General features: G+C 37.1%; 2 protein-coding genes across 3 annotated transcripts in view; both read right to left on the bottom strand.

Annotated features, from left to right (window-relative positions):
- LOC142353234 (tRNA (uracil-5-)-methyltransferase homolog A-like) overlaps positions 1 to 3,672 on the bottom strand; it is a 37,285-nt gene extending 33,613 nt beyond the window's left edge. The window contains exon 1 of the mRNA XM_075405499.1: positions 3,298 to 3,672. Within this exon, the coding sequence (XP_075261614.1) occupies positions 3,298 to 3,672 (375 nt within the window). The remainder of the gene's footprint in view (positions 1 to 3,297) is intronic.
- LOC142343854 (glutamine--fructose-6-phosphate aminotransferase [isomerizing] 2-like) overlaps positions 1 to 27,322 on the bottom strand; it is a 404,375-nt gene that overhangs the window by 84,203 nt on the left and 292,850 nt on the right. The gene's annotated exons all lie outside the window — the stretch shown is intronic.

Raw genomic sequence — 27,322 nt, 5'->3', positions numbered from 1 at the left:
AACACGGTTTTGATAGAGAAAATTCGCATAACTCCCTGGCGCAAGCGAATGGTTTTAATAACAGCATGTGTTATGTGAAACGATAAAATAATTAAAAAAAAATAAAAGAAAAGAACTTCGTTCGAGTCAATTAATCGATTTATTGCAGTGGAATCTTTATTATAAGCCCTCAAGACAAATAAATCCAAATTAAGTAAGTATCTGTATTTTACCGATCAGAACAATGGGGAATAAAAACAACAATAAAAATGGCACGCGCAAATTTTGTTGGAACAATGGCCAATAAAAAAAGCCTGCGATTGCCGAAACAGCTACGAATTATAAGCCCTAGAATACAGAGGACAACAAAAGAAAATGCCTTCTTTTCAAATTAAGAAAAGCCCCTCCAACACTGGGTAATTTTGGCTGGCCCGGGGCCCTCCGAGCACTACATCTTCATATTTTACCAGTCCTTCAATTACCAGCCCTTTTTTCTTTCACGAGTCGTCATATAGAAAATGTTCAGTGACCATGAAAGCGTTTAGAGAATTCTGCACTGATTTTAATTTTTGCAAGTATGGTAATTCAATTAAACAAAATTAGTCACACAATAAAGGTGAAAGATTGCCAATACCAAGATTGAAAGATAAATTATGACGCATACTTTGAGCCAAAAACAGCCGAAACGTTAATGAGACCTCGTGATGTTCAAGGCATTCCAAATTTTAGGAACAACAAGTGTAAGATGAAAAAACAAACTAACATAAAATAACAGTAGTAGTTTAGGCTACTGTGTCGTGGACTGCGGTCTCTATTCACATATTGGTTGTTTGATTTGATTTTCAGTACCGAATTGCAGTTGCAAGAACTGGTCCAATTACAAGAGTATATGGGTCTTGCCCATTGTCGTTGTTGTTGTTGTTGTTGGGGCTCCGCAGCGTGTTTGCTGCAGGGCCGATTTACGCCCAATTGTCAGTTGTTAAAATAGAATCCATTTTTTTCTGCATACATGGCAGTCACAAAAGGTTTGCCAAGTGCAGACGTTCTTATCGCAAAATCGTTTATTGACAAATTCCCGCATTAGGTGTATCAGTCTCTTCTTGAGTCCGTACGCTCTACTGATTTCGACATATTTCTCTAATCGGTTTGCGAGTCTGCAGTTTCGGAAGGTGAATTGGCTTCTAGCTTTTTCCGTTCTTCTTTTTTGTAGCCGAAAAACTTCTTTTGTGCGTCCAATGGCGCTGGTGAGGTCAGGTAGTTTGTTGAAATGCAAGCTTTTATGCATGATTTTCACAAGTAGAAGGAGGTCGTTCACTTGGAGAAACATAGGCAAGGGGAGAATGATGAGCAGCCAAACTGACTGATATAATTCACTCCTTCTTCCATGTGTCAGGTATCTTTCTATGCTTCTTTATTACCTTCAGAAGCTTATTTAGGACGACCGAGATTTGTCGTGACGTTTTCTTGAAGAAGGCCGTAGGGGGTCCATTTGGGCCCCTAGATTTACTAATATATAATTCGGACACGAAGGAATGTATGGATTCAACCGATATGTTAAAGCATGTCAATGTAGGATTTTTCGTTTCAAGCTGAATGTTTGTTTTGGAGAGAAAACTGAAAGGAAGAACTCGTTCATAAAGTTAACTTGTTCATGGACAATGGTGCTCACTTTATCACCACTCACGACTTGCTTCGGAAGACTGGGAGATTTTTTGAGACTTAACAGAATTTTGGTTTGGACATTAAATTCTCCTGGTAGTCTTTCCTGTCTGCCTCGGCTGACTCGGTTACCAAGTTCTCCAGCTTCATGACTGCTGCTTTCCGATAACTCGTTGGTTTTCTTTCAAGAAGCATTTTCTGCGTTTTCAGTTGTTCAAAATATTTGACGTGAATGCAGTGATCTATGGAGGGATTCTTTGGTGATGTCTGGTTCTTTGAGGTACATATATCTCAACCACTTTGTCCACATTTTGGTAAAACTCTTCACACACTTTGTTGACGTTTGTATGGCAAATAAGTTGGAACGGGTTGTTTTTAAACAAATTTATTAATTCCAACGTAGTCAGCGTTTCCAAAACTCCTGAATGATTGGAGTACGGGTTTCGGTTCAGTTATTGGGCATTCGGTTGAAAGATGGATCGCATCGTGATCACTGCAGTCGTATGTCCTGGAGAAGGACTGATCCTTTTCGGCAAAGAGATAACAGTTGCGATAGAAGGCCACGTCAAGGGTGTTATTTGAACATGTCGGAAAGTCAACGGCTTGTCTGAACAGGGCTTCGTCAAAGATTTCAATGATCTCGTTTTCTTCGTTAGTGCTGCATTCTTATTTCCAGTTTGCATCCAGGAAGTTGAGGTCGCCACAGATTGGGGCCGGTTTTGACATTGGAATGGTTTTAAGGAGTTTTTGGAAATCGTTGATATTATTTCGGTATGCTCTGCCTTTTGGTGGGTTTTAGAACGAACAGATTATCATTTCAGACCTGTCTAGTTGAATTTGACCTGGCTAGTTGCAAGCTAGGCATTATTCGGGAAGATCCCCATTGATCTTTTCAGAGTTTAGAGTTTTTCACTGCTATGAGGCTACCACCGTGGGCGTTTTTAGCTCTCAAGAGAGTACGGTCGCTTCGATGTATGTTGTAGTCATTTAAAAGTTTTTCAGAGGCGCTGATCAATTTGATCCAGGTTTCGCAAAGACATATGACAGTGTAGTCCGCTACTTGGACTGCATCCGCAAATTTTGCTCTTCGGTCGATGTTTGCCAGACTTCATGTGTTGAGTTGATGAATGTTGAGGAAAGCTAGTCATGAAGACTTGTTTTTCTCAGATTCTAAGTGAATTTTCTTCCCGTCCTTGAACAGCTCCCAATTTCTAATTCGCAACTTCTCTCGAGTAGTTGACCAAGGTTGAGTCTTGTTTTTAGAATGAGGTTTTCCTTCATTGCATCTTCTCGCGAGAGAGCAGGCAGGAAATAAATGTTTCGCTTATTGAGGTCTTCCCTGTGTTCATGACTTTCGCCAAGGTCAGGCGTGCTTGATGTTCGTCCGCTACCGTGACCAGAAGGGGTCTAGGTTTCCTTCGCTTGGGGTCGAATTTGCCTAATCTTTTGAACTCAAGAACATGTGGCTCAGATCCAATCGTAAACAGTATTTCCTTCAGTTCAGAGTTCGTTGGAACAAAGTTTTCGGCTTTAGATTTCGATGGGTCTTGTTTTAACCCTTGGAATCTGAAACTTTGGTTGCTATTGATTTTGTGATTTGACTTTTGGGCCTCTGCAATTTATGCTTCTTTGGTTTTTCCCGCTCGTGGTTCCGATCACGGCAACGACAGCTGCGTATGTTTTCTCCACTTTGCCGCACGTGGTCGTCATTGCTTCTCCAATTTTAGAATCGACTAAGTCCCTTAGTGGCTTTTCCATGTTCTTTAATTTGTCACCTACATCAAGGCTTTCCAGTTTCTCAGAGACACTTGCTAGCGCGCGTCCCTTGATGGAATTATCTCGCTCATTGTTTTCTACGCAGGTGTTGCACAGTAGCATTGCATTCATTCCCAATTCTTTTATTCCATTTATAGCAGCAGGTGAGAGGGCGGTACATCCAGTGGTTAGATGCATGTGGGTGTTACACGATACGCCGAAGTAAGTTTTCTCTTGAGCCGGTATGCCTCGCTTGCATGTTTTGCAGTTTCTACCCATGACGTGAGATCTTCTCCTTCAGTTTCTAGGTTCGATTTGATGGGTGCCAAGGAAAATAATCACTAGGTACTTACAAAAGAAACTCAGAATTGACAACTGGTGTGAAATTGTAAGTTGGTTTTGATCAGTGCCAAGGAACTTAATCACTAGGACCTCACAAAACCAGGAAAACTTCAAAAATGAAGCACTTACTTAGTACTTTTTCGCTAGCTCTTGCTTCTTTCTTCGTTGGGCTTGCGACGGGCTTTGTCGTTTCTTGATGATTGCTGTCAAATTGTTGTGGTTTTTCTTGACAATAGTGAGGGTTGGTGTTTAATGGAGTGATTAACTTCAAGGGCTGGTGTTTTATGGAGTTCTCTTTATTCGGTTATCAGCCGGCGATCCTTCTGTTTTCGTCTCGACAGAAGGCCACGAACGATGTTTAGGGTGCGGATTCTTGAGGCCTTTAGCTCCTTGTAAACGTTGGGAGCTTCCGCTTGTTCACAAAAAACTATTCCAACAACTTTTCGTTTTAACTTCTGTATTTCGGTGACTAGCTGTTCCGCAGTTAGAGGGCTTCTGGGGTCAGACTTCGGATTGGTTGTGCAGTTGTTTATCAAATCGTGCCAGAGGATGACTTCCGCCAATTTAGGGAGACGATTGATTTGATAAGAAACAATCTTCAACTTATCTTTTGCTTGACGATGCAGGTTGTACCCAGACTTCGTGATGACTTCTGGAAGTTGTCGTCTCTCTCGGATATTTCTTCCCTGGGTGTAGTGAAGAGAGCTAGCTCCAAAGATATACCATTTAGAAAGGGCCACCACGGCTGCCCTGATGAAACATTTAACATGAAACTATTTAAGCCCCCATAAAATCATAGCTCTCACTTATTGCTTTTTTCAAAAGATTGATTGGGGTCTAGAGATTATCTGACCACTAAGCTCTGTGGGTGGTATAATGGGAAAGAACAACTAAATTATTTTATGGCTGTGACCAAGAGGGGCAAAAGGGGAAAACTACAAAGCAAAAAAGTAACGAAACTTCAAAGAAACCTGCACCGATAAAACAATTTGCAATGAAGGCCGAAATCGGAAAGTAATTTAAAGATAGAAATTTGTAGGAGTAGAAACCATTCTCCATTTGAACGCCTTTGGTAGAACAGTTGGAAAAATTTTATTTCATTCAATGTTAACAAGTCACAAAACCTCTGTACGTTGCTATGTTTCATTCCCGTACCAATTATCAAACTTTTTAAGAAATGGTTCAAAAAATAAGAGCAGCGTCTGGACAAAAGGTGTTTTTAAACCTCAGTAGAAACTGTGCTTACGTCTTGAAACCTTTTGACACACTGCGTGTTAGCTGGTGACGTCTTAACTTATAGACGTACCAATGATTAGAAAATTCAACGTATGTGATTGGTTGAGAAAATTAAAACACTGTTCCATTATGCGTTCAATTAGCCTGAACTCGACATAGCCTATGCTAGAATTTCTATCGCAATTGGCCTTGTCTCACGGGCCATAGCCATGCCTCAGCGGCCAGTGGGACTTGAAATGAATCTATCACAAACAAACGTGAGACCAGTTTTCCCCCAAAAAAGGAAATTATTCTGATGCCGAGAAGAAATTGTCAATTAAAAATTAAACTGATTTAAAAAACGAACGTCAGGTTTAAAATCATATAAAATCATTTAAAAAGCATATAATTTTGTCTTTGACTCTAATTCTAAGAGATGAGTTAAAATAACAATGAATTTTTGAAACTATTTACAATTAAAATCATAATTACAACAGTTTATTTAAACTTATTACAATAAAATTACTTCAAACATTATTCCTGAGTTTTTGAAAAAACCGGGTATATTAATTTGCATTCCCGAGAAAGAGCGAAGCTGTCTGAGAAACAGGACAGGCCTTTGCGGAACGGATGTCATAATATTGTTGTTACATTGGACGACGTTGAACTGCCAAAATTTGTCCTGGACGTCTTATCAATGGGTCCGAAGCATCCAATCAGAGACCAATTTAACGATTTGCTCCTTCCTTGCGGATAAAGACAGATTAGTTCGTGTGTTAAGGGAGAACAACATTGATGGTGGAAAGTTATGTGCAAAAAAATCTTCTGCTTAATGGTTCGCCAAGAAAGTAGGTGAGACACCAACAGATAGAAAAGTTTAATGATTTATTGATTGATCAAAAATTACTTGTTGTACCTTTTGATAAAGGTTGTGGTTTTTGTGTTATGAAAAAGACAAAATGATGAGATAAAAAAATAAAATCCTTAGTGCCAGTAAGTTTGAGGCTCGTAATGGATAAAGTGATGATCTAACAAAACAACGGAGAAACTGATGACTAGCAGTTTGCATCAATTAATGAAACAGGGAAAGATAAGTAAAAAGATTTATCACAGACTCAGGACAACTGGATTGCAAGTAGCCAGGCTTTATAGGCTTTCAAAGGTACATAAAAACGGTACACCGCTTCCGCTCGTTCTGTCAATGCCCGGTAGGAGTTACGAGACCCTCAATAATTATCTGTTTTCCTTTTTTGAGAGATTACCTGGTGCAAAATTGAGACTAACTCAAAGGATGCTGGAATCGCGTCAGATGCTAACGCATTGGATGAAGATGGGCTAGTAGTGTCTCTCGATAAAAAAAATTTACCCACCAATTTACAAGTTGAGGAGGTAATTGAAATTTTGCCCAAAGAACTGTACTCCAGTGACAAGGTTCCCGAGTTTCTGAGATCAGCTATCGAGAGCTGTTTGAGACTAGCTGTAACGAATTTTCACTCTAAGTCTAATTAATTTTGTTACGCTCAATCGGACAGTTTCGCAATGGGTGTTTCGCTGGCGGTAGTTTTTGCAAATTTGTGGATGCAATCAATTAAAGATTCCTTACAGAAACCATATGAGGGAAGGGCGAACAAAACCCCTGACATGAAGGGAACGTTCATTGATTGTAAATGACGCGTTACTTTCCTAAAGAAAAAAGTCGAGTGCAAATCCTTCAATAACTGGTTTCATGCAAAAAGTCAAGTAATCGCTGACACTGAGTATAAGAACTTGCAGGAAACTGTTTGGATTGGTCCCTGTTGTGCAGGGAAAGGTACGAAAGAGGACAAACAGGAACTGAAATTATTCAAGAGTTATATGGATTACATAGTGTGCATTTCAAGAGAAACCCTATTGATTACATTGAGTATGCAAATTCTATTCAAAATAACTTACAATCACTCTTGAGACATTGAACTCTATCAGGTACTGGGCATTCCTTGAACAAAACATAAACGTAAACGAAGATACAAAATTTAGCTGTCATTAGTATCAAATGTTGACCGATCCCGGCAAAAATCTTGTTTTCTGTGCTTTGCACCGCTACAACATAAACAAAATGTGGTTCAAAGAACTTTGCATAGGAATTTTGATGCAAACATTTACTGGCAACTCCTTGATGTTTTTTGTAGGAAAAATCAAGACATCTGGACACAAAATCAGTATCTAACTGAATGGTCATTCAGTATTGTAAATGAGAAGTTAGATAAAATGATCACAGTGGAAAAGTTTACAAACCCCCCCCCCCACCCAAAAAAAGAAACAACATTTCAAAACAGTTAAAAGATTTAAGAAAAGTGAGCTTAAACAGAGGCTTTTTATTCAATACAGAGGAAACATCACTCAAAATTTCTCAAGTAGTCTGAAAAAATCCTGTGATTTTTGAATCATTTTCATAACAAGAAAACTAAGAACATGCTTGCCCACCCTGAAATCATTATCTGATAAAAATCTGAAATCCCATTTGGTATATAAAATTTCATGTATTCGACACAGTTCAATCTATAATGGCCATACCAGCCTACTTGTTAAAAATAGAAATACAACTAGCATTAGAAAGAAAACGAGATATCATTCGAATGTGGTTAGTAAAAGACTAACTCACAATTTAGCGAAGCTGTCTGTGAGACAGGCCAGGTCTTTTCGGAATGGATATCATTACAATGTTGTTGCATTGGACGGCATTGAACTGCCGAAATTTGTCCTGGATGTCTTATCATTGGGTTCGAAGCATCCAGTCAGAGACAAATTTACTGAAATCCACCTTTCTTGCGGATGTAGACAGAATATTTTGTGAGTTAAGGGAGAACAGAACTGAGGTAGAAAAATTATGTGAAAAAGAATCTGCCAAATGGAACTTGAGACACCAACAGATAGAAGCATGAAAAAGTAAATGATTTTTTGAGAGATCGAAAATTACTTGCTGTACCATTTGATAAAGTTGTGGTGTTTGTTTTTGTGAAACAAGTTTGAGGCTCGTAATGGACAAAATGATGATATAACAAAAAATGGAGAATCTGATAAGTAGCAGTTCGCATCAATTAAAGAAACAGGGAAAGATAAGTAAATAGATTTATCACAGACTCAGAACAACTGGATCTCAAGCTGCCAGATTTTCTGGTTTTGCAAAAGTACTGAAAACCAGTACGCCGCTTTGGACCGTTCTGTCATTACCCGGTAGCAGTTACCAGAACCTCAATAACTATCTGTCTCTTTTTTCGAGAAATTACCAGGTGCAAGTACTGAGACTAACTCGAAGGATGCTAGAGCCGCTTTAGAGGCTACCGAATTGATTGAAGATGGGCTAGTAGCATCATTCGATTTTGAACTTTTGCGCACCAATGTACCAGTCTTTTTTGTTCAATACAGAGGAACTATCACTCAAAATTTTGCAAGTGAAGTGAAAACATTGTATGATATTCAAATCATTTTAACAACAGGAAAGCTAAGAACATGCTTGCCCACCCTGTAATCATTTTCTGATAAGAATCTGACATCACATTTGTTATGTAAAATTACATGCATTCAATGCAGTTCATTCTATGTTGGCCATAACAGCCTACATGTTACACCTAGAATTACCACTAGCATTAGAAAGGAAACGAGATATCATTCCAAACTAGTTAGTAAGAGACTAACTCACAATTTTGCGAAGCTGTCTGAGAAACAGAACAGGCCTTTGCGGAACGGATGTCATAATATTGTTGTTACATTGGACGACGTTGAACTGCCGAAATTTGTCCTGGACGTCTTATCAATGGGTCCGAAGCATCCAATCAGAGACCAATTTAACGATGTGCTCCTTCCTTGCGGATAAAGACAGATTAGTTCGTGAGTTGAGGGAGAACAACACTGATGGTGGAAAGTTATGTAAAAAAAATCTTCTGCTAAATGGTACGCCAAGAAGGTAGGTGAGACACCAACAGATAGAAGAGTTTAATGATTTTTTGATTGATCAAAAATTACTTGTTGTACCTTTTGATAAAGGTTGTGGTTTTTGTGTTATGAAAAAGACAAAATAATGAGATATAAAAAATAAAATCCTTAGTGCCAGTAAGTTTGAGGCTCGTAATGGATAAAGTGATGATCTAACAAAAAAACGGAGAAACTGATAACTAGCAATTTGCATCAATTAATGAAACAGGGAAAGATAAGTAAAAAGATTTATCACAGACTCAAGACAACTGGGTTGCAAGTGGCCAGGCTTTATGGGCTTTCAAAAGTGCATAAAAACGGTACACCGCTTCCGATCGTTCTGTCAATACCCGGTAGGAGTTACGAGACCCTCAATAATTATCTGTTTTCCTTTTTTGAGAGATTACCTGGTGCAAAATTGAGACTAACTCAAAGGATGCTGGAATCGCGTCAGCGGCTAACGCATTGGATGAAGATGGGCTAGTAGTGTCTCTCGATAAAAAAAATTACCCACCAACGTACCAGTTGAGGAGGCAATTCAAATTGCGCCGATAGAACTGTACTCTGTTGACGAGATTCCTGAGAAATTGATATCAGCTATGAAGAACATTTTGGGACTAGTCGTTACGAATGTTCATTACAATTGTAAAAGTTATGTGGAGCAGTCAATCGGATGGTTCAGCAATGGGTGCTTCGCTGACAGTAATTTTTGCAAATTTGTGGATGAAATTGTTTGAAAAATTCTTGCGGAAACCAGACAAAGGTAGGGAGAACAAAACCCCTTACAAGAAGGGAATGTGCATTGATTGTAACCGACGCGTTACTTTCCGTGAGAAAGGTGTCGAGTGCGAATCATTCGAAAACTGGTTTTATACAAAACTTCAAGTAATTGCTGACACTGAGTAAAAGAACATGCAGCAAATTGTGTGGATCTATTCCTATTGTGCAGTGAAAGGTACGACAGAGGACTCACAGGAATTGAAATTATTCAAGAGCTATGTGGATTAGTGTTCACTGTCATGGGAAACCCTCTAGATTACGTGGAGAATGCAAATTCTCTTTACAATAATTTTCAATCACTCTTGAGACACCGAATGGTAATGGGTACCTGGCATTCCTTGAGCTGAACATAAACTTAAACGAAGATAGAAAATTTAGCTGTCATTAGTATCAAAGGTTGAGCGATCCCGGCATAATTCTTATTTTCCGTGCTGTGCACCCCTACAACATAAGCAAAATAAGGTTCAAAGAACATTGCATAGGATTTTTGTTGCAACCATCGACTGGCAACCCCTGATGTAGTTCGTAAGAAAAATCAGGACATCTGGACTTAAAATCAGTATCTAATTGAGTGGTCATTCAGTATTGTAAATGAGACGTTAGATGAAATACTCACAAAGGAAAAGCTTAAACCCCCCCAAAAAAAACAATAAACAACATCTGAAAACAGTTAAAATGTGTAAGAAAAATGAGCTTAAACAGAGTCTTTTTGTTCAATACAGAGGAAACATCACTCAAAATTTTGCAAGTATTCCCAAAAAAACATTTTGTGATATTCAAATCATTTTCACAACAAAAAAAACTAAGAACACGCTTTCCCACCCTAAAATTCTCTTCTGAAAAGACTGTGAAATCCCATGTGTTATATAAAGTTATATTTAATGGATGCAGTTCCATCTATTTCCGCCAAACCAGCTGACATAAAACCACTAGAATTTTGGAGCATCAACAGAAGGATTTCCCTGTGGGAAAACACCTCAATTAATGTTGTGGTACAGCGCCTAATATTAAATGTGAGATGCTAGATGCATGTCGCGGGGTTGAAAAACTAATGACAATAAAACCAAATATACAAATATACAAAAAAACCAAACAAATAAAACTAATGAAAACGCAATTAAACATTCCGGGGGCGGGAATCGACATTGAAGAATTAGTTCAAACAGAAGAAATTCGTCTTTCGAAGTTCAAAAATTTTTCTGTATAATTATATTGTGTTTCGGCGTATCGAAATTTCTGAGCAATATTTCGTTAACACGCATTTCCTATTGAAAAAACTGTTTTCAAATTTACATGAAACCAGTTTTTTCCACTGATGCATATGCGCGGAAAATTTTTTGGGCAATCAACCAATCAGAAAACATTTTTCCTATTTCCCCAAAAATCAGATGGGCCAGCAGTAATTTTTCTATAATTTGGTAAAACTGCCATTTTCACTAGAGCCGTGTTAGCTATATATAAAATGTTTTGACGTTTTGTATGTTCAAAGTCCAAATATTTCAGTCCAAAAACGAACACTAACTTCAACAGGTCAGCAATATAGGGAACTATAGTAGCCGCCCGTGAGCAATACTCTATGTATTTGGCTAATTTGGCGTGGTACTTGTTTAAAACGCGAAGTTGGAAGTTAAATTTTTAAGTAGATCAATTGAAAGAAAGTTGGTTTTAAAAAAATTAAGATTTAATAGAGTGGTTAACTTTGAGGTGATCAACAAATTAATATAATCCTCGCTTTTGTCGGTAATAAATATCAGTTTTATCATTGTGGTAAATTAATAAAGTCAACAAAGATATACCAGTTTCTTTGATTTGGCTCGACCCTCGAGCATTGTCTAATCAAAGGTCTATTTTCTTTTCTGACACCTATCAAACTTGTGTCTATCATAAATCAGGTAATAAATCAAGCTTTAAAGTAAATCTGTAACCTTGAAACCCAAGTTTCAAAATATATTCTTTATATACGTGTGACACTCATACTGCCCCCGTTTAACAAAAGTAGAGTGTACCACTCACTTAAAATCAATTAATAGTTTCATTCACAGATCTTGTTATATGAACTTCTCACTATATTAAAAAATTTGTAGCTTCAAAAGGAATGGTTAGGTATCAGTTTTCGTCCTTCATAGCTTTTTCTGCCTCGTGAAGTCCAAATATGTAGTTCTCGCGCCGCATCTTCTGTCAGATTTTGTTATGCCCGGTTAATGGTCTCGAAGAACTCTTCGTCTCCATCAGCGTCAGGGTGGGTCAAGAGGCTCATTTTTTGGTAGTTTTTCCAGATCTGATCAGCTGATCGTTTTTGTTTCGAGTCTTAAAAAAGAAAAAACATTTCACCGTGCCATTTTTTCGACCTTTTCGTTTCTAAGAGAAATCTTTTGTCGATCAATGACAGAATGTTTTTTCGGTATTTGTTGGGCAAGTACTGGTTGTCGACTCCTTGCGTTTTTGCTATGTACAATGTGCTTTGACCAATTCAGTAAACAGTAGAATCGATATTCAAAGACGTGTTGTTGACGATTTAGAAGAAGCCGCACAAGAGAATGATGGAAAGCCGATCAGAAATTTGTCCCGCTAATTCAGTCAGGGTGATCAAATCTATGAGGGTCCAATTTCAGCGTTGCGGTTTTAACCGAACGATAATGATGTTTTAAAAAATAATCATATGCGAAAATCAAGAATTAGTTGGCCAATTTCTCGCAACTTATTTGCAGCTACTGCTTGCGTATGTTTTAGTCTATTTTTGGAAAGAATATTCACAACGCGCTTTTGCAGAAAAAAAGAACGTGATATCTTTGAATTATTCTTGTTCTGTAGAAGAGCTCGACGATTTTCTCTAAGACTTGAGGTGAAAATAACATTAGTAAATTTGTCAATAACAGTGCTATTATTTGCAAATTTGCTTTTAATGAAAGTTTTCCGTGAATTGAAAAAAGATTAGAAGAAATAGACAAATACCTGACAGACATCCAAATCAGAATGAATGCCGTAAAGACAGAGTTATTATTCTTTAAAAATCATCGCAACGCAGATCCGCAGTTTTTTAAAGATGAAGTTATTAAAGCAGCTCGTTAAACATGAATATCTAGGAGTTCAATTTGATTCGTACTTAAACTTTGGAAACCACTTAATACAAGGTTTCAAGTAAATTGAATAATGAAAATCGTTCTTATTATCTTGTATGGAACCAAATTTCTTTAAAAACAAGACATGAGGTTTTCAAAACAATTGTATTCTCGGATCTTTCTTTCAGCGGAATATACATTCAATTTCTTACAAAAAATTGAACCACATGAATAAAGATTTCAACTGGAGAATAAAAGTTTGTCATTTTCGACAAGAATTTAATGACTCCATTGATCTTCTCATTCAAAGACAGTATCTTGCAAGCCGAATTGTTTATCTTGAAAGTTAGCTTAAGGGAATTCTTCAAACAAATATCAGACACTGCGGAACATCCAAAAATTTCTTAGAGCTTACTAGTCACCTGAACACTGGACAAAAAAGGAAAACAAACCAAAATTGTGAAAGAGAGAACGAAAATGGCGTGGAATCACAAGTCTTTGATACTGACAAGCGTTCCGAAGTCTAGCAAGTTGACTTTGTGGTAATAATAATTATAATAATTATAATAGTAATAATAATAATAATAATAATAATAATAATAATAATAATAATAATAATAATAATAATAATAATAATAATAATAATAATAATAATAATAATAATAATAATAATAATAGTAATAATAATAATAATAATAATAATAATAATAATAATAATAATAATAATAATACTAATAATAATAATATTAATAATAATAATAATAATAATAATAATAATAATAATGATAATAATAATAGCAATAATAATAATAATAATAATAATAATAATAATAATAATAATAGTAATAATAATAATAATAATAATAATAATAATAATAATAATAATAATAATAATAATAATAATACTAATAATAATAATATTAATAATAATAATAATAATAATAATAATAATAATAATAATAATAATAATAATAATAATAATAATAATAAAAATAATAATGATAATAATAATAGCAATAATAAATATAATTATTAAAAAAATAATAAGGTGATTAATGATTAAATTATTTATTATTTAAAGGCATGCGGAGATTTAAACCGACGGTTTTAGCCAGATTAATTTACATGTTTACTTCAAGAACATATATAGAACTCCGTTCGATTTTTCGACGGATTTTTGCAGCTTGTTTTCTTTTTTGGCTTGCAGGAGGGAGATATCAAAAAAATCATTTGTAAACTGTTAGAAAGAGGACAGAAATTGGTAGAATTTTGGAGCATTTAGAGAATTGGTTTATACAATAGGTATGATCTCTTAATTGCAATTTATATAAATCTTTTTTCCTTCGGCAGTAAATTACAGTTCAGAAAATTGAACTATAGGTAAAGCAGTAAGTTTAAATTAAATTGAAAATATGTATATAATCGAATTCTCAAGTAGGTACCGTCTTACTCGTGCAAAATTAATTTGCATACGGGAACTAAACAAATTTAATATTCGAAGTGATTACAAAAATTGGGAGTTTTTTCGCCCTAAAAATCTTATTGCTGGTCAGGACAAGGTGTACGAGCGGAGGGGCGGGGGGGTTGATATTTGGGTTATGCTTGTATTGCCTCTTAAAATGTCAAGTCATTTTCCTCCCTTAATCTTTCACGAAACACAACGGTAGTGGGTTAATTGCAACGGGGCTCAGCCCTGAGGAGCCTTTAGACACATAATTTCAAGAGAAGTAAAATAATACGTAAAAACAGGCTTGAATGAGCTGACAAATCAGGACCGTAAACAAATATGTTTAAGGGTTTTGTTGAATTGTTTAGATTGGGCTTCACTGATTTATTAGGAAGAATACCCATTCAGAAAGCACGTAAACGATATAGGGCTGTCTAATGATTTCCCTACTTTTTCTGCCCTATTCCTTCTACAAACTTAACCCATCGCATCACATCTTCATTTTTACAACGATCCTTCCACTCTACCACCCTTCCACCCTTCCACCCGCCACCGCGACATTTTATACTTTTGTTCACTAGACACAAATTGATTAAAAATGTACAATTTTTTGAACAATTAAACAAAAACACTCAATTTTCTATGCACTATGTTGGCTCCAATTTAAGCGCTTAGCAACAAGAGTGAGACGACAGACTAAAAACCTTAATTCTCATTTTGAGAAAGACAGAATAATTAATGTGAAATTCACTTGAACATATATTTTGAACAATTTTTTTCATATTCACTTGAAAAAACCCATGCAACTTTTTTATATTCTCTGAGAATAAATATTGGATTAGATATTTTCGATATAAGATTTTCCGAGAATGCTCAATGAAAATGATGCCTGATGATTGTCATCAATGAAAACAAGAACCCTTCATCCAACTACCTTCCTAAATAATAATTTTATGAAATCCTTCAAAAAGCGGAGTGAACGGTTCTTATTTTGATTTATCTTTTCCACTCTTAGAAGGCTGTATAATTACCAAACAGCCGTCTTCCGCCAATTATTATGCGTGCTTTTTTCATAGTTTTCCGCGATAAATTTAAACAACAGGATAATTAGTCGCAATTTAAATCAAACCTGGTTTCTGAAAAATTATAATATATGCATAGAAGTCTTCCAGATTACTGGGTTTAAAAGACTAATTGCTGATTAAAACTTACTCATATCTCTTCATGTGAGAACACATGTCATCTCAAAAATATATTAAGTAAAAAACAACGAATTTCGCAAACGGAAAGTATTGATTCTAAAATTTAGCGGAAACTGGTATTTTCTAAGTGACTTCTTTATTTGAAGCACACATCAATGTGACATTTCTCATTATACAACAAACAGATATCGAATTAATCGGAAGCAAATTGTTCCTATTTCATTGCAATTTCGCCTAAAAACAGAAATGAGCAAATTTATTATTCCATAATAAGCACACACCATCAAAAAAATTATGATAACTAAAAAAATACGTAAAACTGTTGCTTGCAGATTAATTTTCGTTTTGGTTGTTCTCATTTCAACTAGAGGCAGAGAGCATACGAGATCCAAAGTCACTTTGTTTGATGATTATTTTGCTGACTTGGAGATTTTGGGGCATACATTAAAATGGAGCAGAAAACCTTCAAGGTTAGCTTCTTTAGCATATACTACCCAAACACATAAACAAAATGCAGGAAAGGAGAACCCGTAAGGTGCGTTTGTAAAAAAGGTTCCAACCCGTTAAATAATAATCAATGTATATAATCCAATCAATAAAGATTTAACTCTCGCCCACTCTGTGCGATTTGCAGTTTGACTGCTGTATACTAAGGTGTTTAATTTGCTAATTGGCTACCCTACCCAGGTTGAGGTCCCAGGAAGTTTTAATGACTTCCCTAATACAATTGAAAAAAGTTTTGTTCTCTGGCAGAAAACTGTTGCCCTTTTCTATACTAGTAGTATAAAATTCTGACTAGAACCTCAACGGGGGGGGGGGGGGACGGACAATTACTGCAGCGTGGCAATCTACAACGGGGTGGGACATTTTGAAATTTTTTAAAATGCAGTAAAATGTCCCCCCTATTTTTGAGGTTTTAGACAGATTTTTTGAAGATTTTATGGTGCTATATTATTATTTCATTCGTCTTAATTTCTTTCGGCTATTTGAAACCAGTTCTTATTCTTTGCAAAATTTGCTACTTTGTTTATTTAATTTCCCCGCCATATTGTGCATCGCTAGACAAAGACGCATTGGAATGAGGTCATTTTACTCAACAATTTCACTCATTTTACTGCCTTATTATATAGTAATGCAAAAATGTTCCGATTTTTCGGTTTTTTCTCCCCCCACTAGATTTTTGCGGCGAGATCTTAGAAAAATTTGCCGACAGATCAAAAATTCGAGATAATGGGAATTAAATAAAGGGATTCAGGGGTACCAGGGGAGGCCGGCTTATAGGCATCTTTGGCTAAAAAAACATTTGTCTGCGAGCTGTAAAAAACTTGCCTTGATCATAGTTTCGTCCAAGAAAGTGTCAGTTCTCAAATACTCTTTATTATTATTACTAGCAACTTTCTATCACACTTTCTCAGTTTTAATCATCTGGCAACACTTTCTACACTATAAAAAAGTTGGCAATTACTCAAGCAGAGGATGTAAGGTTCTGACATTTTCTAAAGCAATTTTACCTACAGTTGATTGAATGAAAAAGATTTCAATATGCAAAGATAAAAGACAGGCTTTAAATACTGCTAAATTATTTTTTTGATTAACTGAAAGTCATATGTATTATATGACAAAATACTTCTGATAACTGAGTAAAAAATAAGTTGCCAACTTTTTTAACCCATCAAAAAGAAATCAATTCAGTCAAAGGACATTTCTTCATTTCGTTTCAACTGGAGTTTGGAAGAGGTGTATCAATGGTGAAATCTAGCATCAAGAAAGGTAAAACTTCTTTCTGCCAGCCTTTATGTAATTCAAATAAAGAGGTATCTGTTACATTTCGGACCAGGGTAACGGGTCCGACAATGGCTTCGAGAATTTGTGAAACTTTGGGGTCTTTGCTATTATACCCCCCCCCCCCAGCTAAGTGGGTGTTTTTTTTTGCACCCTCGAGACGCGCGTGCCATATATTTCAGAAAACATAGCCTCCATGAAGGTATAATTACAATGATTGGGGGTATAGGTTGAAAATTTGATTAATAAAGATTAGTGCGGAGGTACACAAACAATTGATCACTTTTTTATTGCAAAACAGTCTAATATCTAGTCAAACTTTTTTTGGCAAAATTAAATGCTAACCAATATTAGGAAAACAGCCGAGAAAGATCACGAACTTGAATAAAATAATCTTTTGTGTCAATCGAAATATTGTGTTCGATTTTGACATCTGACATTGTGGAAAGTGTCCGCTGAGCGAAAAGTTTCAGGTCGAGGGTCGAGTTGTCTGTGATCAAGGCAACGGAAACCTGATTATCTACCTCCGCAACAATTGAGTAAGTTTTTTTAAATGGTACCCGGCAAAGGGTTGGAACTATGCTCGATCCGCTTGTTTTTTGTTTGCTTTTTAACTTATTATATCAATGAACCGGACAAAGGGTAGGAGCTTTTGAAATAAAATCTGGTCCTGCGAAATTTTAAAACAACTTTTGAATAGAAATTACAACGGAATCAGTCAGTTTATATGACTCAAACATTGTTGAAAGGATCAGTAAATCACATACACAACTTTTTCTGGTTTCTCAAAAAAGTTTAACGACAAAAATTACAAAGTAAATAAACAATTAAGCCAAGCCCGCGAACTTTTTTTTTGGTTTATACGTTGCATTAAACAATGTACATATCTTTTAATTTCGTTGTGTCTTGTTTGTACTGAATTGTAACCTTACTATTTAATTGAAACTAATCTCTATGTAAACTTTTGAAATGAGCTGAGAAAAGGCCAAAGTACCTTTTGGGTAATCTGTTGGCAGTTTGTTTCAAGTCAAAATCAAAAATCCAAAATTCCAATGAAAGACTGTGAACTCTGGAGGTTGAGCTCGCCGTTGAAGTTCTGGTCGCGAACTTTTGAGATCGGCTTTGCAATATATTGAGGTGGAGATCAAGCAGCTTCTAGCAATCGAGCTAGTGGTTCGCGGCGCACGTTGAGGGAGTTTTGTTTTGGGGTGGAGGATTTTTGATTGAGACTTGAAATAACTGCTGCTGGATTCTTGAGAGGAACTTTTTACTGCGAGAGTTGTTACTAGCTACAGGTTTGAATTACAATTTGTGGAATACAAGAGGGACCGGACGTTCAGCACTTCAACAAAAACTCTAAAAATTTGATATCAATTGGTGCTTACTTTTGTAAAGTTCTGTTCGCGGGCTTTTTAATGGTAAAAAACTTAGTTAGTCTGTGAACATGCATACACAAATCACTGAGTTTAATCTTCATCAGTTGATGAATAGTCTATAATGCGAGCTCTTGGTTTTTTCGCCGCTCCTTTTTTGCTTTCTGCTTTCTCTTTTTGCTTTTCGGTGCTGGCAAAGTGACTTGATTCTCACTTGAAATACTTGCGTTATCGGATTCAATTGCTTGGTCCAAAATAAAACCATCGCAAGCTGGGTCTGTAGAGGACCCACTGTCCGATAACTCTGACATTTTGTCAAAATCTACCAAGTTTTCTTCTAATTCATCTTCACTATAATCACGTTGATAAAAACCTGGGTCTGGGGAGTTGAAACTTGAGTTGTGAATGGTGCTTGTTTGTGGAATGGTTGTTGTTGGTTGTTGCTTTGGCTGCTTTGTCTGCTGCTGGTTCGGTTTGCGCCTTTGCTGTGCATGCTGCGTGCTACCCTGCGCCTGCTGCGTGCTATCCTGCACCTGCTGCGAGCTATGCTGCGCCTGCTGCGAGCTACCCTGCGCCTGCTGCGTGCTACCCTGCGCCTGCTGCGAGCTATCCTGCGCCTGCTGCGAGCTATCCTGCGCCTGCTGCGAGCTATCCTGCGCCTGCTGCGAACTATCCTGCGCCTGCTGCGAGCTATCCTGCGCCTGCTGCGAGCTACCCTGCGCCTGCTGCGTGCTACCCTGCGCCTGCTGCGTGCTATCCTGCACCTGCTGCGTGCTTTCCTGCTCGTTTTGGCTTGCATCAAGCCAACCCCAATCCGGCTCATCTAGTATTGCTTTGTAAAACATGTCCTCTCTCAATGAGTTGTGTCCCTAGGGCAACGTTGATACTTGGTCTTTTAATATGAATCTTTTATCATCATAGCCCGACAATGATTTCTTGTTGACAACTATGGTGTGAAGCCTGTGGTTGCTAGAGGCTATTCGGGTGTTGAGAAGACGCACAACCTCGCCGCCCAAAAGAGTTTGCTTGTATAATTCATGGGTCATGCTGCGCCTTGCATCTTTTGTGACCCGTTTGGCTGACTGTTTGGTGCAACCTGAAAAAAAACTTGGTTTATTTCAAATTTATCCCGTTTTTTCATACCCCAAAGAAACTTGGTTTGCTAGAATGTTTTGCATATGCCTGTTGTTTTGATTACTTGTGTTTGTAGAGTGAAAGGGGGGGCTAGTGAAAAAGACTTGCATTCAGCGAGCTTGATTGAATACAGCTTTGGCTTGAGTCCACAAAACTCAGCAATTGGCCGGCTTCCCATCTCATCTTTGAATTTAAGAGTGACACGTGCATTGTCCCTGCTGTATAGCGGGTGCTCGGGAGGGAAGTTCGAAAAATCAAATTGCTCTGCAACCTGCTTTTTCTTCTGTATTTCTGCAAAGAAATCTCTTGAGCGCAATTCATACACGAAGGAGTCTGTGTCAGAATAAAGCAAATTACAATCAAAGTTCTTCTTCATAACTTTGTAGTGAAACTCAAACATGAAGTTCTTAGCAAAATCCAGTATACAAGCACCGACGATGGTTGGTTTGTCCCACAGTATTTCTGATTGTTGAAGGCATACAGTGACCAGATCTTCACTGATAATTTTTGATGACTGGTACTCGGGCTTGTCTGTCCATTTGAGTGTTTCTTCTTCAGTGCGCGTCAATTTCACTTTCATTCTGTTTCGTTTTCCCTCGCAAGTTTTCCCGAATGACGAGTTTACCATTAATTTGTAGAAATCTTCCTCAAACTTATTCTTTGCCTGCTTTCTTTTTTCGGTATTTAGTTTCACGTACGGCGCTAGCCACTTTTCTTGTTTGAATGATAACACTCGATGAAGCTTGGTTACTACCAATCCTAGTTCAGCATAGAGTTTCAAGTTTTGGTAGTGTAGTGTATAATTTTGTTTATCGAAAAGCGTCTGGATGAGTTTTTTTACCTGCGGGGGTTTTTTAATTTGCATATCGGCCAACAAGTCGCTTTGGTATTCACTGAGCCAACATTCATCAATAGCTTCTTTTATGGGTGCCAAGGGAAAGTCAGAGTGTAGATCATGTAGGCTGTCGGGATAGCTTAGGTCTACTTCAACTATGTATCCTACTGGGTCATCATCTGGTGTATTTAAAATTCGATGAAGAATTTCCTGAGCATTATCGTCGGTCTACTCACTCTTGTCGAACAGTTCAAATTCACATAGTGGCAGTGGGAATTTTTCCATGATTCCTCCGTATAGATTGTTAGCGTCTATCATAATGATGAACGAAGAAATGTTTTTTGGTTTGTAATCAGGAAGAAATTTGTTATTTGCGCGACAAAGACGCTTACTGTACACCGAGCTCACGCCTCCTCTTATAAGGTTCTCAACCATATCAAGGTGTTCCCTCTCAGTTAGAAGATGTAAATGGGGATTGCAAATTTTGAGCATTGCGTCGCCCGACAAATTCGATGCAGTGTAATACTGACAGCAATCCAGTCCGTAGGTGTCATAGCAAACTTGTCGAAAGCAAAGAACAACTGCGGCGAGTAGGAACACATCAGTTTTCAAGTACAAGTTGTAGTATTCACCAATATTTTGACATGAAAATAAATTGAATACTTGGAGCGCTTGCTTGTACTCATCTTCACTCACTGTGATTTCATATTGCTGTAAACTGTTGGTCCATTTGTCACGAGGGGGAAGCTGTGTCTCCTGAAGTTTTTCAAAGCTGTCAACGTAGCAATAAGGGAACGAGCCTTTTTGTTTCAACAGGTTTACCGACGATGTGGGCCACTCTTGAAAATGTTGTTCAAGCAAGCTGAACTGATCCGGGGGCAGGTTCTGTACCAGTTTGTCAAGAGAAGCATTCATGAACTTGAAGGAGTCCAATAGTCTTATGTATTCATACTGGTTTGTCCAAACGCCCTTTTTGTTCTTTGTTGCTTTTATATGCACTCCAATTTGCAACGAGATGAATTTCTCACTTGTGCTTGGTACCACAGAAATTGTATTTTTCTCATTCAGGCTCTGTAGTGCAAGTACTACGTGATGAAGGTCATAGTTTGTCAAATTGTGGGCAAACAGTGGAGTAAAATTTAGGTTTCTACGTTTTAAATTACACTGCGGGTGTGCCCATCCCAAAAATTTTCCTGTGAAGTGACAGTGATCTAGTACTGTGGGATCTTGTGGACTTGTATTCAATTCGTTTTCGCAAATCCAACACAAAGTAGCTTCTCTTTTTGGTATTGATGGTTCACCGGAAAAATTTTTGTATTGTTGTTTAACATCATAAATGCTCTTGGCAATTTTCTCCAGCGACTTGACAAATTCAATCATGACATTCGGCCCACACTTCAGATCGAAAAAGAATGGTTTCGTTTCATTCAAGGCCACAAAAAGCAAAGCATAGCTGCATGGCTTGTGTTCTTCTAGCGCTCTAGTATTGCTCGAGCTTTGTGTGTTGCTGCTGCTGCTGCTGCCAATAACGGGTTCAATTATAGACTCCAGATCAAAAAATCCGACTATAGGTGCAAACCAACGTGCTTGATTATTTTTAAATTCAAATTTTTGCTGTCCTGCTTTTGGCATTTTAATAATTGCTCGTGTGTTTTGGTGGCATATTTCTTCATGTCTCTCATGTCGTTCGATTGAAGTGCTAATATGAAAACAGTTTCGACACAAATGGTTGTCCAGACGCTGTTTTTTTCTGAATGTACTGGTGAATTAGTCCTTTGATATTTGTGATCAGCACATAATGATGCATTGAACCATCACTTAGCAAGAGTAAGTCCAGGTTGAATTCGAAATTTTGGTTGTTTGATATGCGGAAAGGAATCAATTTTTTGTTTGAGTGCCGAAATACATTAACACGTACCTGGTTTAGCTGTTCAAATTTTTTCAATTGGTGAAAGGCCATTGGCATCATGAATTCACCAATTGGTTGCTTTGCTCCGGGATTTTCTGGACCATACATTATTGGATTTGCTTTTGTCTCCAGGAGGCGTTGTCCGGTATCAATTTGGGTCCAATTTTGTTGTGATATTGTGCAGTATAGCAGTATAGGCAACATTTTTCATCATGTCTGTTGCGAATGTTGAGCAAGTATTGACTTCTAGCCAACTCAGTTGGGAGAGCTAGATAGGAAGAGGCACTAATTGGTTTTGACTTGACAAATCGTAGTTCGACATTCTCAATTCTATCTACCGTCCAACCGCTCCCATGAGATGCGAAGTTGTTCAGTGAGAGGAGCATTTGGTCAATCATTCCAGCAAAGCATGATTTACTCAATCCGGTGAAGTCAACGCGCTGCATTTTTGAATTGATATATATCTGAATTCGATCGGGTTGGCTATCAACGGTTTCATCACCTGTTGATTTTGTTAATTGCATCAATGCACTGAATTGAATTTTTTGTGCGCTACTTTGCGTGTTCAGTTGAACAACATTTTCGATCTCGTCCTGTTTGCTCCGCATAAAACTTAGCAGATCTATTTCCTGTTCCCCCACTGGTATGTCGTAGGTTTTCAAAACACCACCGAAAGCTTGCTCGGACGGAAGAATTCCAGAACTTGGGTTGTTTTCCAGATCAGCGTTCTATACGGGAAGTCCATGGTTTTTGTTCATATGCTCCATGTACTTGAGGTTGTCTACATAGAACTTGTTGCAGTAGAGACAGTAGCGGGGATGTTTTGAGTTGTGTTGCTGTATCATATGCTTTCGAGTTCTATGACTTTTTCATGAGCAAACGCACATTCATCGCACACGAATCGGTTGGTTTGGACGTATTGTTTATGAACCGTTTGCATATGTCGTCTGAGGCTGCGCTTATCTGCGAGTTTTTTTTGACAAATTGTACACGTTTCAGCGTTCATTATGAACAGTGGAAAGAGAGAAGGAATAGGAACGCAAAAAAGGAAAATAAAATTACGAAAAGGAAATGAAAATAGTTGAAGTTTTTCAATCAAGTGAATTTCAGGTTAAGGCAAAAAGCAAATGTAAGTATTTTATTGTCGGGCAAGCTTTAATTTAAACTTGTTTCATCCAATCATAGTGCGCGTCGTTTTTGTTTACTTTTGCAACAGAAAGCTACTGCTCCGCAAACAGCAGTAGAGGGGGGACTAACCGCGCAGACTGTTGTGTAAACAACACATAAATTTATATGCTGAACGGTTTTTCTACTTTTTGTTTGTTTAAAACAGGTGATATTGAGTTCGCAGTTTTACTTCTTATTTGTTTACCCTAATTTTGGTACGGTGTACGACTGTCTGATAAAAAAGTGTTTATTGATTGTTTACTGTGATTTCACTACAATCCAAGCTTCAGCTGGGTTTATTTCAACCCAGTCCACTTTCGCTTATTTGTTTAAAACATTGTTTCGCACACTTGTTTGTCCAATGTCTGAAATTTTCAGCATCGCTTAATTCTGTCTCACAATATTTGTCTAGTGCTAAGATGAATCTTTAGTTAAAGTTTAATTAAGAACTGGTTTCGAGATGTTAGCAAAATTATCATGCTTTAACATTGTGAAAAGCAACAAATACAATATGTACAATGAGTTTAAAGAGTTTTGTTGTATTTTAGAGTCGAGATAACTTGATGACTTTCTTGACGGGGGCATAACATTGGCTCAATGGAGGTGTTTCATCGATGCTGACATCATCAGAAAAATTGTTGGCAAGCAACGGGAGGCTTTCCGGGGTTTTTCTTTCTTCACTTGGCGACTGATCAAAATTCCAAAAACCAGATATTTGCTCAACTTCTTCTAGCTGCCCCAATTGATTCTCCCAAATTTCAATGCAGTCATGATCGTAGTCTGCAAAAAGTTTTCTTGTTCGCTTTGCCAATTTTTTCACATCCTGCTTTTTTGTTTGAATGGGAGTAATACATCCATAATATCGATGAGCATATGGAGACTCTTCTTGTCTTGGTGATTTTTCTGGCGTTTTTATAAGATGAAATAAATCGTTTTGTTTTGTGTATTCAAGTATTGGTTCAATGTAATTAACTGGAACAATAAAGCTGTTTTCTGTGTGCCATAATTCTGTCTTATCATCAAAGCTTTCCTTTACAAGGACAATATTTTTGAAATTGTGACACATTCGCACAAGGGTTCGAGTGCCTCGCCCACTTGTCTTTGCAATTTCTAAATATTCAGCAGCCATATTGCAGGTGATGGATAAACAATTGAGATGTTTTTGTTCTGATTTTACGGATTTAAACGGTAACAAAGCACACAGTTTTCTTTGTAAGGAAAATTTTATAAAGACCTAGAACAGCACCGAGTCTGAACCAATTCTAGTAACAAGAGAAATGAAAACTTGCTTTTATATGTTATGAAATGGAAAGGAAAAGCAGGATGAAAGCAAATTCAGGAAGAAAGTTAAGCAACAAAAGACTTGCAGTAATGTAATAATGTGTCAAAGAACTAAAGAATTTTCACAAAACTTATATTGAACAACAAGAAAGAACAATGGCGGAAAGATTGAAAAAATTGTTGCAGACTGATTTGTTTATTTGACTTAATCATTTCATCATCATGCCGTCATGTCTATAAATAGAATTATGTCATAATGACCTAAGTTGAATTGGGTTGCTCTCTAGAAATATAAATAGACTCGAGGAGGCGAGCTAATTTATCCATTGCTAATGAAAATTTGTCAGTTTTTAGATTTAAAGGTCGGGACTTGTAAAACTGTTTTCTGCTATGGCCTTTATAATGCTTGGCCCGGCGATGTTGCATTAGTGAATGGAAACTTTTAAATTGCCTTGGACAATTGTGACATTGAATGGGTCTTGATTCAGCAGGGTATATTTTTTCCGATCTTTTGAATTTCATATTTCGTATAAATGTCATAGCTAATATAAAGGAGTATAAATTTGTTTACACGCGTAGGGAGAGGGGATTTGTTTGTTCAGCTGTTATCTTGTCTAGACATGTTGGCGTGGGGTTTGAAATTGTTTACATTCCGATAAACATTAATGTATTAGTCATTTATCATTTCAGATTACTTTGATACAGTTTGTCTCAATATATGCATCATTATGGGTAATGTTTTGTCTAAGGATGCTGAGTACAGCGACTTTCATTTGGATCTCTCACTCAATCAAAAACGGCTTGTTAGGGCTGCTGTTAAGACTTATCATACCACTGGCACCTATTTATCCTTGAAATTGTTCAAACGTGATAGTGAACAGGTCGACTGGGATTTCTATCAAAAAATTACACTTTCAGCGCGAGAGTTTCGTTTGCTATGTCAGAACATAGAAAAACTAGAACAAATGCTTGATCAACCAGTTGGGTTGATCGACTCACTTCTAAAACCGGATTCAACCGATGACTCGAAGCGTCCAGCAAAACGGGCCGGCAAAACACCAACTCAGCGCCAGAAGAAGATACCAAAAACATCTGTAACAGTCAATGAGGAATCGGAATAATTTCTATTATACCTTTTGCTTCCTGTCATTGTTTATGCTTTCATATTTAGTTTATTAGCTTTTTCTTTTTTGTTCGTTATGGTTGAGGCGATGTATGAGAACAGTCCTGAATATTTCAAGAAATTTCAAAAACAATTCAAGTACAATATTTGTGAGACGGAACCAAAATTTGAAAACACAACAATTGAAAATTATGCATATGGTTATCATTCATCTGCAACAGTTATCGAAGGTTGTACATTTGGCTCCAATCATTATCATGTTATGTATGAATTTGGTTCGCAAGATGATAACATATTCGACTCTCTTTATGTACCTGCGGTGATACCGTGTCTGGTTAACTGTTTCAAATTACTTATTCAGCCTACGCAAAAAGACTTTGTTAAACGTGGTGCAATAATTTCACGACTAAATGTTGCTGTTGAATACCTTTCAAAATCAACTTCTTCGTCTTCAGTTACCAAGAACCAGAAACAACTTCCAGCACCCTTGAGTGAGGCAAAAGTGAAATCTATTAGTACTTTGACGGCCAACAAACGTTCTTCTACAGTCCCTGATGTAACTATGAAACGATTTTGCCAGCTTATGCTAGGTGAACACTCGTCAACTCTTTATCAGAAAATGGATATTCTGCTTATTGGCCACGGAAGTTTTGTGAGAGAAACCTCAAACTCTTTCATAACCTTTCAATTTTGTAAAAATTGATATTCAAAAAATGGTGTTGTTGTTTCAAAATTAAATTAACTTTTACTTCATATGTTTTACAAAAGCTAGCAACTCTAATTCATTTACATCAGGTATAAATGGAAATTTCTCACTATAAAAATAATGAACAATATATATGCAAAATAAACCACAAAGCTGGGAGTCTGAGGATTGCAGTGGAGACTGAATGTCTCTTCTATGTTCCATGATATCCATCATTATCTCCAAGTCTTTACACTGTTGTAAACGGTTGAAAATATCCTTGTAGGTAGTCAAGGGTAGAGCCAGTGGATCCGCAAAATATATTATTGGGTATGCATATCGTTTAGCTAGCACTACCCAGTGGGTTCCAATAGAGTTGGATCGTGATGCATTAACAATAATAAATGTGTTGGTTTGCAAGTTCAGAGGATAATTATCAGCGGCATAAACCCCTCTGATTTTGAATTTGAGGTGGGTGTTTACACTTTTTCACTTGAAGATGAATTTGATCTTCGTCCATTAGTATGTGATCATGGGAAGAGCGTTTTTAGATGCGTTTCTTGCAGAGTCAATGTAGATCGTAGATGCTTTTTCCCCAAGAAAAAATATTTCAACGTTGTGAGCTAACGCTGCATCGAACTTGA

Source organism: Convolutriloba macropyga, chromosome 1 (assembly GCF_964194025.1).
Source record: "Convolutriloba macropyga chromosome 1, txConMacr16.3, whole genome shotgun sequence".
Taxonomy (NCBI): domain Eukaryota; kingdom Metazoa; phylum Xenacoelomorpha; order Acoela; family Convolutidae; genus Convolutriloba; species Convolutriloba macropyga.
The sequence above is the reverse complement of the archived record's forward strand: the minus strand, read 5'-3'. Positions and strand labels throughout refer to the sequence as shown.